The following is a 13123-nucleotide window of genomic DNA, read 5'->3' as shown; positions in this document are numbered from 1 at the left end:
TCCCTGACGGAATCCGTACTGACAATCGGAAAGAAGGTTGTGATAGGAAAGATGCCTTAAAATTTTTCTATTGAGAATTGACTCGAAAACTTTTGAAATACAGGACGTTAAAGCAATTGGACGATAGTTGGAGGGTTGGGAGTGGTCACCCTTCTTTGGGACTGGCTGAATGAGAGCAGACTTCCAGCAAGAAGGAAACGTACAAGTTGACAGACAGAGGCGAAAGAGTTGGCAAGTTTCATTTTTTTTACCCACCCACGCACCGCTGCCCGGCCCTCCCTCGTCGCGCGATATGGCAGCGCGCGGACGGCTCATACGTGTCAATCTGCGCCTTCCTCTCGCAAGCACTTTATGCTATTTGGAAACGCTTGTTTCCCCAGTTGTCACACTAGCATTTTTTCGCGCGGTTTGCCCCTGTTTAGCGTCAGTCCACGCGAATCTTTCAAGGTGACACCATGTCCAACTCAAGCTCTTCCGAGTCTGTGCCTTCCAGCCCTCCGAAAAAGGGTTTTGTGACCTCCACCCCGTACAAAACCTTACAAGGAACTGCTAAGGGACTTAGTGACTCGGCTATAGCTAGTGAGTTATTGAAAGCGTCCATGGATTATGGAAGTGACGTCGGTGTATTGTCTAGCCTGGCAGAGTCGGACACGCAATCGAGTGCTGAGTCTGAGGTGCCAGAAGTGACTATTCCTGTGCCAAGCACCTCAACAGGCAAGGCTCTTGTGAAAAGGGGCCTAGTATATGGAAAGGGGGCCAAGAGGAAAAGAAGTGGTGACCCAGCTTCCCAGCTATTGTCCCCTACACCACGTCACGCCACCGCCAGCCCGCCACGCACTCCCAGCCCCATTCTCTCGTCGTCATCTTCAGCTGCCCTTTCTCTGGAGTCTTCGGAGTCGCCTTCACCACCTCAGAAGGGAAGTAGGCAGTCTAGTTTACATAGTAGAGGTTTCCGTAGGCCCAGTGTTCGTGCTAGTAGGGCTAGAACTTTGTCCCCTAGTGTAAGGCTAGCTCCTAAGGTTACTCGCACTAGGCAACTCGCCAGTCACGCCACCGCGAGTGACCTTGAACCCTCTGCTTATCTCCCCACCACCACCACCACTACACCGACACGACCTAGGACAGCCTCTGCCTCACGCACTGCCTCACCGCCTGCCTCACCCACTGCCACACGACCTGCCTCACCCACCGTCGCCCCCAGCACCTCCCAGCCTAGGCAGGGCACTCTGGATGCCTTCGTGTGGTCAGAGGGCTCAGATTTTGTGCCGGAAGATCTGCCCTTTGATGCCAGTGGGTGTGGAATACAGGCTGACTTCCCTGTCCCAGAGGATGGTGAATGCTTGGACTACCTGTTGGCCTTCCTGGATAATGAAGCAATGGAGCAGATTTGTACCGAGACGAACAGGTACGAGGGGAAATCTGCTGCAGTTCGTGGAGGAGAAGGTGAAGCTGCAACGCCATCCACGTCGCGGATGGCAGCATGGGTTCCTGTAATGATCAGGGAACTGTTTGTATTTATTGGTTTGATGTTATTGATGCCCCACAATTGGAAGCATAAGCTCGAGGAATACTGGAGTTCAGACGATCTTTGCCCCACACCCATCTTCAATAAATACATGAGTCGCGATCGTTTCAGGCAGCTCATGACTTACCTTTATTTGCGAACAATGATGAGCCTTCCCAAACTGACCCATTATGGAAAGTGAGGAGAATCTTGAACTTGATCAAGGATAAGTGTACGAGGGTCCTGCGCCCCTTCAAGAAAGTTGTGATTGACGAGTCCTTGGTTTTGTTCAGGGGCCGTCTTCGGTTCGTGCAGTATATTCCTAGCAAACGCCATCGCTTTGGAGTAAAGTTTTTCGTGCTGTGCGACTGCAAGATGGGGTTCATCTTAGACTTCGTTATTTACACTGCCAGCAATGTCGACTTGGACAAGACTGACCCCCTTGGATTCTCTGGTTCTGTGGTGAAAGTGCTGTTGGAAAAGTATTTTGGCGAGAATCATGTCCTGTATACGGACAATTACTATACAGCTCCAAAACTCGCCAAGTACCTTTCTGAACACGGCGTCGGATCATGTGGCACTGTCAGGAGCAAAAGGGCACACTACCCTGCCTTCCCCGAGGCTGAAAAATCAAAGCGGGGAGACGTGCACCTGAAGAAAACTGACAAGATGCTGGCGATCAGGTGGCACGATAAGAGAATCGTGAATGTGCTCACCACAGTTCACAAGGGGGAAATGCTGGCCACAGGGAAGGTCAACAGAAGGACTGGCGAGCCTGTGATGAAGCCTGATGCTGTTATTGACTACAACGTCAATATGCGGCTGGTGGACAAGTCTGACATGATGATCGGAGAGATAGACTGCCTGAGGAGGAACCGTCGCTGTTACAGGAAGGTGTTCTTGCACTTGATTGATATGTGCATGCTGAACGCCTTCATCCTGTATAAGATCAAGAACAGGAAGCCAGCAAACTACTCTCTCCGACGATTTTCAAAGACCTGTGTGTACCAGCTGCTTCAGCGTTTTGGGCAGGTACTGCCATCATGTCCCAAGCGCCACCCACACACACCTCCAGACTGCCTACAGTGTCAGGCCTACCTTCAGCGACACCGCCTGGAGCCACTGCCTGCCACTGCCAAGAGGGGAAAAGCACTCAGGAGGTGTCATGTGTACAGCCACACTACCAGGCAGGACAGAACATTTAGGCACACCTCCTTGCAGTGCAAAGAGTGCAGAATTCCCCTCTGTGCTTACCCGTGTTTCTTTGACTACCACAGCCTGACTAGATATTGAAAATAAGGGTAAGAATCTTGAAAATAATACTGAGAGTGACAGTGATACTAGTGTTTAGTTTTCTTTTACGTACTGACAGTGACAGTCTGATGAGTGTAAATTAGTGTATGTACTTGTAAAAGCACTGACAGTGACAGTGTTTTTTTGTGTAAATAATTGTACATAGTAATAATATAAGTATTGCGAGTGACAGTCACTCCAGTGTAAGAAGTTGAAAGCATATGTTCCTATTGTATGTTCTGACAGTGACAGTTTGTTGTGTAGAAAATATTATTTTTATAACAATGGACAGTGACACTGATGAATAAGGCAAAAAACTGACAGCTAGAGTGAAAGTGAGCGATAGAAATGAAGTGCGAGTGGCCGACCGGAGCGAGAATAAAGTGCCTGCCGTAAGGCTGAATAAACTCGCGCCGCGGTGGTCTTCCTCATTCCCGCTTCACAATACTGGCAGTGACAGTGATTTTTAGGGCCGTAATAGTGCCAAGCGATCCTTTGCGAAGTACTATGAAGGAAAATAATGTAGTATATGTGTTTTTAGCCGTGAAAAGGGAAATGTGTGTTCAGTGACGGGAAGATCGCCGCCGCGCTGCATGTCGGCCGTGCGCTCCGTTCATTATAGCCTTATTTTCAGTGCTTATTGTACAAATACGGATTCCAAACAACCTGTACGTTGTTGTATAAAGTGTACTGTGACAGATTGAGGCTGTGGTAGAAAGAAAACCGGGTTTCTGGAGGTGTGAAAGTGAAGACTTTGTTACCCAACTTTGCAAGTCTTCACAAGCTCTTTGGTAGTCCACGAAGGCTCAACATCTGTCTCAGGAGAAAGCTGAATGTAAGTACTATATGCCATAAAAATTTTAATGTTCTAGGGTTAATCTCTGATTTTTGGCAAATATTTTCCCACAGGTACTCAGACCCCGCTACAACCCCGCCACGGGGGGGGGGATCGGCCGTACACAGCCGCGTTTAAGGGGTTAAGTGAATGGAGTGGGGTGTTGTTGGGAAGAACTTAGAACCTCTTAGCATTTGTTCTTCCCAAACTCTTTCGCCAGCTTTGAAAACTTCTCTCCCTTCTCAACACGACTAATGAGCTCCAAACGTTGACTGTACGACAACGACGGTTGCTTCTTGATGCCATACTGCTTAGAGTGCTTCATCGGGGGTTCAGGAGGGGCCATGGAAGGTAGGAGGCGGGGGGGGGGGTGCACAGAAAAAGGCAGGTAGCTCTCGTACTCCACGGCGGTGGTCTGTAGTGTGTGGACTGGCAGGTAGAACAACAACATGATGGCATTAGTATGCACACTTGCCACCAGGGACGGGTGGTGTTTGGTTGTTGGGTCGCGATTTTAAAATTGAATGCCGTGGTTTACGATTCTCCTCGGAAAAGGCCCACTTCGGTGCCTAGGTCCGCGATTTTCGTGACTTAACAGCGATTTAAGGGTGCCGACAGTCTGACAGCCACTTAGCCGTGATTTACGAATCCGTGATTTATAAACGCAATTTACGAGGATTGAGTGTATATGTATGTATGTATGTATCCAAGGGGTGGTTGGGGTTTATTGCTCACGCAATGCTGCTCAGGGATGAGTGAGGTTGGCCACTCTCATCTTGAATGTCAGGACCAATGTGCCTAGCCCAGGGCTCCTATGCTCCTCATGGGGCAACATAGTATTAGATGATGATGATGGTGATGTGTATATATATATATATATATATATATATATATATATGTATATATATATATATTTGGCTGTAAATTTCATGTTAGTGATGGCAACCACCATTCACTCACCTGATGTAGCACTGCCTACTTCTTCCTTCACCTTTATCATTCTTTTTCCGTCTGCCCTCCTCTCTTCCTGTTTCTCCCATCTTTCCTGTCACTTTTTATTGCTCTTGTTTCCTTTTCAGGTGGCTTTACATTGAGTGATAAGGCTAGTGGTTTCCTGTAAGCCAGGCAATCATTTATAACACTGGGTGGTAACCATGTATCCAACCCACACGTATTCCTTACATGTCAAGAAGTGAGTTGGTGGAGGGTTAGTGCCACTCCCCACAAAGCAACTAACTCAGAGACAATTAGCCACCCCATACGGAATTGTGGCATCTGGCTAGAGATACACAGAATTTCATTTGCAGTACAAAACTGCATCTGTGGCTGTGGCTTCAACTAAACACTGTAGCCTTCTGTCATCACACCTCTTTCAGGATCATAACTTCTTGGGAAAAGTAGTCGAGTAAGATATTTAAAAAATGAGACCGTGTAGTATGCAAAGCAAATTGTTAATAAAAAGGTGCTAGAAAGCCTCCTGAGCAACTGAGAATACAGGCTATTTGTCATCAGTTATCCCGAAGAGGGTTCAGAATGAGTTTTTGATGAGTACTGTACAGAAAGTCCTTGTAATGGTCACCTGTACATTTTGTTTTGTTTTGCCATTAAGTCCTCAATAATTTCCAGAAAAATTTATTACAGTTCCATCAGTATTGTATAAAATTGATTCCCTACCTCACCCCACCTTAGGATGGGAAAAAGGTCTGAGTGGTGATAATGATTTGTGTAGTGTCCTCTGGTGTACAGTACCAGTTATATGGAAATGATGATATTTAGGAACATCAGCATGTGGCAAGAATTAACTGTGCTTTAGAGGGAATAGCTTTGTTATTATCCACCATCACTGCCAAAAGTGAAGTAGGGAAGGTAAGGAGCAGGGAGTGCATATTATAGTTGGCATTTCCCACAAGGTGTGTGAGTTTTTCTTGCCCATTCCTTTATTAATGAAGTGTGTTTGATAACAGAGTAGGAGAGAGAGAGAGAGAGAATTATGTGTGAAGATAAAGGATTGGCATTTATTTTATTTTTTATTTATGTATTTTTAACAATTTTTATGGCAGGTGCAGCAGCAGTGGCAGCAACCAAGAACCTGGCCAACATCAATAACACTGGTGGTGGCGGTGATGAGGTGGAGTTCCTGCGTAACGTGAGGGTCTCTCGCAATTCTGCCACCTCTCAGGTCGGTTCCGTCACAAGGATATTGCCCCTGGATTTTTAGTTGTTCATTCAGATAAAGGTTCCATTTGTAAAACTGAAACAAATTGGGTAGAACAGAATCAATATGGTAACCATTATTGAAAACCTGCTAATGCCTGTATGTGATAACCATATTGATGCCAAGAAACAAGAATTATGACAGAAAATTAGGACCCTAATGATCATTGTCACATAAGTTGTAGGCATAAAAGATTTGTTCTCTTTTTGTAAGACAATACACTGGCTCTGTACATTTTCATAGCATTTTATCATGACTAGTGTCATATTCCAGTGTGATTCTTCTGTTACAGCTTGGCATGCAAATGGGGAGATGCAGTTTTAGACCAATAGAAAGTGGACAGAGTACAGTATAGTGGCGCACAGAAGTGTAAGACGACAGCTGACCTTTTCACTTGAGCATTGCATCAGAAGCCCCTTTTAGTTAGTGGTGGTAGTGGTGGTTTGCTGATACGAGACCCAGTCAGCTCAGTGGTGTCTTTTTCATTTTATTCTGTTGTTTGCTGACTTTTATTTACTGTAGGGTAAACTCATCACATAAGGGGGTATTAATAATAATAACACCACCTCATCCCATCCATGTATGGGAAAAGAGGTTTGGGTGATGATGATCCAACCCCATTGTGCCCTTTGCAAACAGGAGCACAGGGGCCCAAGGCTAGGCTGTTCAGTTCCAGCATTTAAGGCATTCGTTACCAACCTCATTAGCCCTTGAGTGACATTACATGAGCAATAAACCTCGACCACTCATTGGAGCCCTTACCGGCTCCACCTACTCGGACTGCCTTAGCTCACTAAACCATATCTTGGGACACAGGAAACCATTAGGCCTGGCACTCTGATGTAACCACCTGGGGTGAGAGGGAGGGGGGAAGTGTGCTCTTACCTACCACAAAGTAATAAAATAATCCTACTAATGTTTTGCAGCAAAAGTCACCATCAAGCAGTGCTGGTGTGAGTGGTGTTAGAGTTGGTGGTGGTGGTAGTAGTCAGGGTAACAGCACCACCTCAGCGGGGGGAAGTGGCAGTGGCAGCAGTGTTAAAGGTTTCCCTATGCTGAATGTCATCACCAGGCCGAAGAATACACTATCACCTGCAGAAGCCATGATGCAGAGGAAGGAGCTTGGTTAGTAGTGCAAACGGGACAGGGTTTTGTAGTTATCATCATTAGTTTAGTGCCGTTTTTATCATCTTAGCATAATCATCATCAGAAATACCAAACCCCAGACTTTATTCTGTGATGTAACCTGTTAGTTATCATCATTATTTTAGTGTCGTTTTTATCATCTTAGCATAATCATCATCAGAAATACCAAACCCCAGACTTTATTCTATGATGTAACCTGTAAGTATAACTTTTTGCCCACTTTTTCTCTGGACAGCGGCTAATTTTGCATTTTAGAAAATAATAAAATATTGGCTGTTTGCATTGGGATTTAATGTTTCGCTACTCTAGTTCATTTTAACTAGGTGGTAGATGGTGGTGACTGTCATCCATTCACTTGATGTAGTGCTGCCTACTTCTTCCTTAACCTTTATCATTCTTCATGTCTGCCTTCCTCTCTTCCTTTTTCTCCCATCTTTCCTGTCACTTTTTATTACTGTACTCCCCTTTCCTTTACAGGTGGCTGTACATTCAGTGACAAGCCTAATGGTTTCCTTTAAGCCAGGAAGCCATTTACAATGCTGGGTGACAACCATAAAACCAGCCCATTTGTGATCCCTAAATGTCAGCAAATGGGCTGGTGGAGGGTTAGTGTCCCTCCCCGCAAAACAACTAACTCAAAGACAACCGGCCACTGCTTATGGGATGTTCATCCTATTGCAACTTATTTCCAGTGGTTCAGTGACAGAAAAAGGCCATACTGTTTCCTGTGGATCTTACCCACCCAACAGAAATAGAAAGAAAAATTACATCATGATGATAATGTGTAATTGCCCCAAATTAGATTAATTAAAGAACCATAAAGAGAAATGGACTGGTATTAACAGCTTGTCTCCTAACTCAGATTGTATTTTGAATGTCTTTGAAGGTTTTGTAGCAGCTCTTCCGTATTCTTTTGTTATGGACATAACATTTTAATATTCTCATGTATGTATGTCATGCTATTGTATGTTATATTATCATGGACTCTCTCTCTTTGCTTTCTGACTCTACCTCACTCCATCCAAGGTGGGAAATGGAGGTCAGTATGGTGATGGTGAAAATGCAGACTACAGTATTTCAGCTTTAAAATGATATAAATATATTCAGGGGCATTTTAAATTGCACCATACCAAGTATATCACAAAGGAAGGGTTGCCACAAAGCCTGCTGTGTCACCTACAATACAGGCCAGTTACCCAGGGTTTCTTTTTTGACAGATGCAAAGGTGAAGGCTGTATTAGTACGGTCACCCCAGGAGTTTGTTGAGTGGTTGCTGAGTGAGGGACTCATCCGCACCTCACAGTACTGCACGCTACATCATATGGAGTTCCCTATTAAGCTTAGGGTTAGTTTACTTACCCTTGTGCACCAGTATGAAGTATGATAGGAGTTAAATTACAAATCCCTTGTTACCCACATTAATATGTTGGGACCTATGAATAAACAACTGTTGGCCTGAGCATATGAGGTGGGGAGACTGACCTACACCTTGGATAAAGTATTTGGAAAATATTGGATGAAATATTACTTACATCCTCATCCATATCCAGTTTATTGTATTTGTTGGTCTGTCTAGCCAAGCAGACCCATCGACCCTAGGTAAGCAACTGCTTCTGTGGGACTGTCCTACAGGTACAGTATATCTAGTACTAACAGTGTGCAGGGAGCCAGTAGTGCCTTAAGGTAGACAGCACCATGCCAGGGTTGGACTAGTTTCCTGCATGGATATATGAGTAGGATGGGGCCCTGGCTGGATGCTGCTGCTGCTTAGCTCTACCCAGGAGGGCGCTCAGTGCCATCATGTTTAGGCTCCTCATCAGCAAACAGTTTTTGTAAATGTGTTTTGGTATAGTCTTGAATAAGGCCCCTTCCATCTCATGTTATAATTTTTCCATTTTGGTATCATATGTCTTTGTATATATTTTGCAGATAAGTCAGCAGTAAAATCAGAAAAAATTTCTTATTTATATTCCATTGCTTCCTTTAAGTGTAGCTGATTTGCTAACCAGTTTTCTACATTCACCAACCATGTGATAAAAGCATCTTTTGGAACACATCCCTGACTTATACTATTTTCTCCTGCAGCTTGGCATGTTCTCAGACCCCAAGGTACTTGCCACTAGTGGAGGGTATGTGTGGATCAGCGAGTGTTGTGGCAAGAAGTACGTGTCTGTGTTCAGTGGTTCCATTTTTGGCTCCACCCCCATTGATAAAGTTCAGCCAACTGCCGTCTTAAAACTTATATACCACTGGGCCTGTCAGACCTCCATTAGCAATGTAGAGTCTTGGGTTAAGGTTTGTACTGCTTTCTGTTGATGTTAATTGTTCAGTGACTCAGCCTGTTAACTGCTTTCATACCCGTATTTTTGTTTTTTATCCTAATCATCCCATTGTGGGAAGTAAGGTTTCGATGATGGTAATGGGTTGATGGTTGTATTCTTAAAAGTTCTAGTGTTTCTTTAATTCTTAATTTATGCTGATGCTATTACAGTAATAAATTTGTTAATACATCTTACCAGCTTCTGTAAAGGTTTGCATTTTAGGCAAGGTCACGCACATTAACACATACCAGTAGACCCTAGCTACAACAAATGAGGGGTAAGCCTGATTCATTAAAGCCAAAAGTTTATATTTCCGATGGTCCTCCACTGAGGTGGGATTTCAAGCACATTGAAAATAAATGAGTACAGTAGTATATTCTAGTACTAAAAATGAAAGCTATACCCATTTTAAAGTTACGTCATCCATGTTTTTGCCCTTTTGCAGCTTATTTCACATTCTTGTCATAACACTTCTTCATGACTAGTACTGGATCACTATAGTCTATTATGACGCAGCAGTCATCATGGGGAGAGGGTAATTTCAGGCCAGGTTAGAGCAAAAAGGGTAGGAAACACATGTATATGACCCATTGCCCCTGTTTAATGTACATTGTTTGTTATAGTCGACAAAAATTCGGTGGCCTTTGTAGTGTTCATTAAATCTGATACCTGGTCTATTGAGGTCCATTAAAACGAGGGCCTGCTGTATATCAGAGGCTGTCAGACACTGTCAGTACAAGTGAAAGCAAATAGCAACAGAGTTGATGGCCCTTTCAAGGCTGTTATAGAGATTATAATCACTGTACAGTATATTATTCTGTGAGTAGAAAATAAAGATAACAAAGCTGGAAGTCACATCACATTCCAGTAACTACAAGGAATATAATGTAATACTTAATGTTAATTATGCAGACTAAATTCAACTTCAAAAATATTTTTTTGACATTTTGAGTATGTTTATGTGACTGAGTTATCCAAAGAGATAAGAGTGAAAGAAATCCACACAGATAGTCTGCCATGGTTGCAGACAAAATTTATTTTAAACAGATTTAGTGACAGCTGTTAAGAAAAGGTATAGACAGAGATGATTATGTTATTGGTATATTCCTTTCATGTTGTACATGTAATGTAAAAGATAGATGAAAGAAGTGGGAGTGAAGAACTGTGGACCCTTCCACTTTGTATTTTGGCTGAAGAATGTGGTGGCTTGCTTCCCAGCACACAAGTTGCAAGCAGTTTAGTATCTCCTGTAAAACAGGAGGGAAAGTGGATTTTATATCTGGGGCTTACTCATCTCCTTTGGTCTGTGTCTCCCCAGCGATGAGAGTCATTGCAAGTAGATCTTTTGTCATTACCAGGATTGTGGGGGTTTGGGGGTAGGCTACTCAGACCAGACATTAAGGTGAGGGGTGACCAGTTATCTCACCAGATTATTCTCCAGTGATCATTATTTGACAGGTGGACAAAAGCTTTATAAACAAGATGTATGGGTACCTGCGGTGTGTGTGTTCAGTGATGCTGCAAGACAAAGTTTATGATTTTGGGTTTGATGGCACCACTGTTGAGCTGGGAATTGTCAGCCTCGGCACCAGCACAGTAGATGGCTCCAAGAAGGCAGTCAAGGTGGGTGTTGTTAAGTCCATGGGAAGGTAATTTGAGGTCCGGATGTTGTACTGATGATGATGAAAATTTTTGATGTTTAAAGGAAGCCATACATTATATCTATGTCATCAGTAACAAGACAGTCATGGTTAGTGTTATAAGGTATGTGGGAGACTTTCTGGAACCTGGGTGTAATAAAGAGTATTTTTTTTTTTTTTTTTTTTTTTTATAGGGAGATGATGAGAGAAGTAAAAACTCGAGTAATGGAGAGAGGGATGGCATTGGTGATGGATGGAATATCTCAGATTTGTTGTATGCTGATGATTCAGTGCTACTTGCAAATACCAGACAAGAACTTGATAGGCTAGTGCAGAGTTTTGCTGAGGTCTGTGAGTGTCGTGCCTTGAGAGTAAATGTAGAAAAGAGTAAAATGATGGTTATTGAGAGAGAAGGTGACTCCCAGTGTGATGTTACAGTGAATGGAGAGAGAGTGGACTTGAGAGAGTTCAAGTACTCAGTTACAGTGATAGAAAAGAGAGGAAAATGTGCAAAAGAAGTGGAAAGTAGAGTGATGCAAGGAAGGAAAGTAGCTGGTGCTGTGAAGGCCTTGATAAAAATCAGAGGCTTGAGTGTTGCATTTGCGCAAGGCTTACGTGAAGGAGTGTTAGTGCCAACTTTAACATATGGATGTGAGACTATGGTGTGGCATGAAAATAAAAAGTCAAGAGTAAGAGCAGTGGAGATGAGACTGCTGAGGAATGTATGTGGGGTATAGAAGTGGATAGGATACAGAATAATGTGATTCATGAAGGATGTGGAGCTAGGAAGTCTGTGGACACCTGAATCAAAGAGAGTGTACTGAGATGGTTTGGTCATGTGGAGAGAATGGATGACAGTAGAGTGGCAAAAAGGTATATCTGAGTGAATTTGAAGGAGGGAGGAGGCGAGGTAGGCCAAGAAGAAGGTGGAGGGATATGGTGGATGAGTGTGTGAGGAAGAGATATGGAAGTTTGTGAGGCTAAGGGACTGACAAGAGACTGAGCTGGCTGGATGAATTTTGTGTGGAGAGGCACATAACCAGGGATTTGGCACTCCTTTTTAAGGTGACAGAGTTCAAATTGACTCTATCAGACAGGTATATGTGAAGCTACAGAATGTCGTGAAATTTTTTTGGCCTACCTGATGGAGCCAGGATTCTGTGGGCTTGAATGATGAATGAATGGGAGCGTGGCCCATTGAATTGGGCAAGCTTAGGCTTTTTGCACGTTGCTACTCCTAACCCTTCCCTTGGGTAGAAAGGAGGTCCAGATGATGATGGTGATGATGATAAATTATAAGAATGGGAAGCCTTATTTGGAGGCAGTCAAAATACAGGCAGTCCCCGACTTACAATGGGGTTACATTCCGATAAATCCATCGTAAGTGAAGTTCAGTAAATTCTCGATTATCTGACATAATAGAGCCAAGGGCATGTCTGGGTAATGGCTCCATCTGGATAATGGACCTCTTCCCTGGCCCCCTGTCTTACATTACCTAACTTTAAAAGCCAGTGTAAAAGGCCACTAGAGTACATCATACAACACATGTTCCTGTTGTTTAACACTGTATCTGGTCAAGAAGACCTATAAACCACAGCCGAGCAATTACCATGGTCAAGCAGATCCATTCGCCACAGACAGGCAGTTACTACTGCTGGACCATACTGTGCAGTGACATGAAAATGTTAAAAAAAACTGGCTACACGAGAAAAATGCAGTTGGCACACAAAACATGATGGTAGAATGGAATTAAATCATGGTAAAATAGAATAAAATCATGGTACAGTACAGTAAGCTAGAAGAAAATCAAAGTCAACACTCCTGATTCAACCATCCCACATCAGTCTTACCCAGGATCTCCTGCTTCTCCAGAGTCATCACTACCCTCTTCCTTTTCCCTGGTGAAGGGTCCATCATCACACACCCTAGGAAGAGGCATGCAGGGAATAGCAAGCAGGTAGGAAACTGTCACAAAAGTCACCATGTATGAGAGGAGCTGTTTCCTATACTGTCACAGCGTGGGAACTGAGAATGACTGAGGGGGTCTCTAGTGGTCGTTGGGTGAAATAGCAAGCCAGACAGGGCTGTGCAGCCGGGCTATTCCCACCCGGCTGGGCGCGAAAATGTTCATGTGGTCATAATTTCCACCTGGATGGAAGCATTTTGTCC

General features: G+C 43.8%; 1 protein-coding gene across 1 annotated transcript in view; it reads left to right on the top strand.

Moving 5' to 3' along the window:
- The window catches only part of LOC145406009 (uncharacterized), a 70512-nt gene that overhangs the window by 21722 nt on the left and 35667 nt on the right, over positions 1 to 13123 (top strand). The window contains exons 7-11 of the mRNA XM_080277196.1: positions 5693 to 5811; positions 6774 to 6972; positions 8211 to 8338; positions 9079 to 9288; positions 10773 to 10937. Coding sequence (XP_080133322.1) covers positions 5693 to 5811; positions 6774 to 6972; positions 8211 to 8338; positions 9079 to 9288; positions 10773 to 10937 — 821 coding nt within the window. The remainder of the gene's footprint in view (positions 1 to 5692; positions 5812 to 6773; positions 6973 to 8210; positions 8339 to 9078; positions 9289 to 10772; positions 10938 to 13123) is intronic.

The sequence above is a fragment of the Coenobita brevimanus genome, chromosome 69 (genome assembly GCF_032717465.1).
Source record: "Coenobita brevimanus isolate Jiangsu-jjx chromosome 69, ASM3271746v2, whole genome shotgun sequence".
Classification (NCBI taxonomy): domain Eukaryota; kingdom Metazoa; phylum Arthropoda; class Malacostraca; order Decapoda; family Coenobitidae; genus Coenobita; species Coenobita brevimanus.
This window is presented reverse-complemented; position numbering and strand designations above follow the sequence as displayed.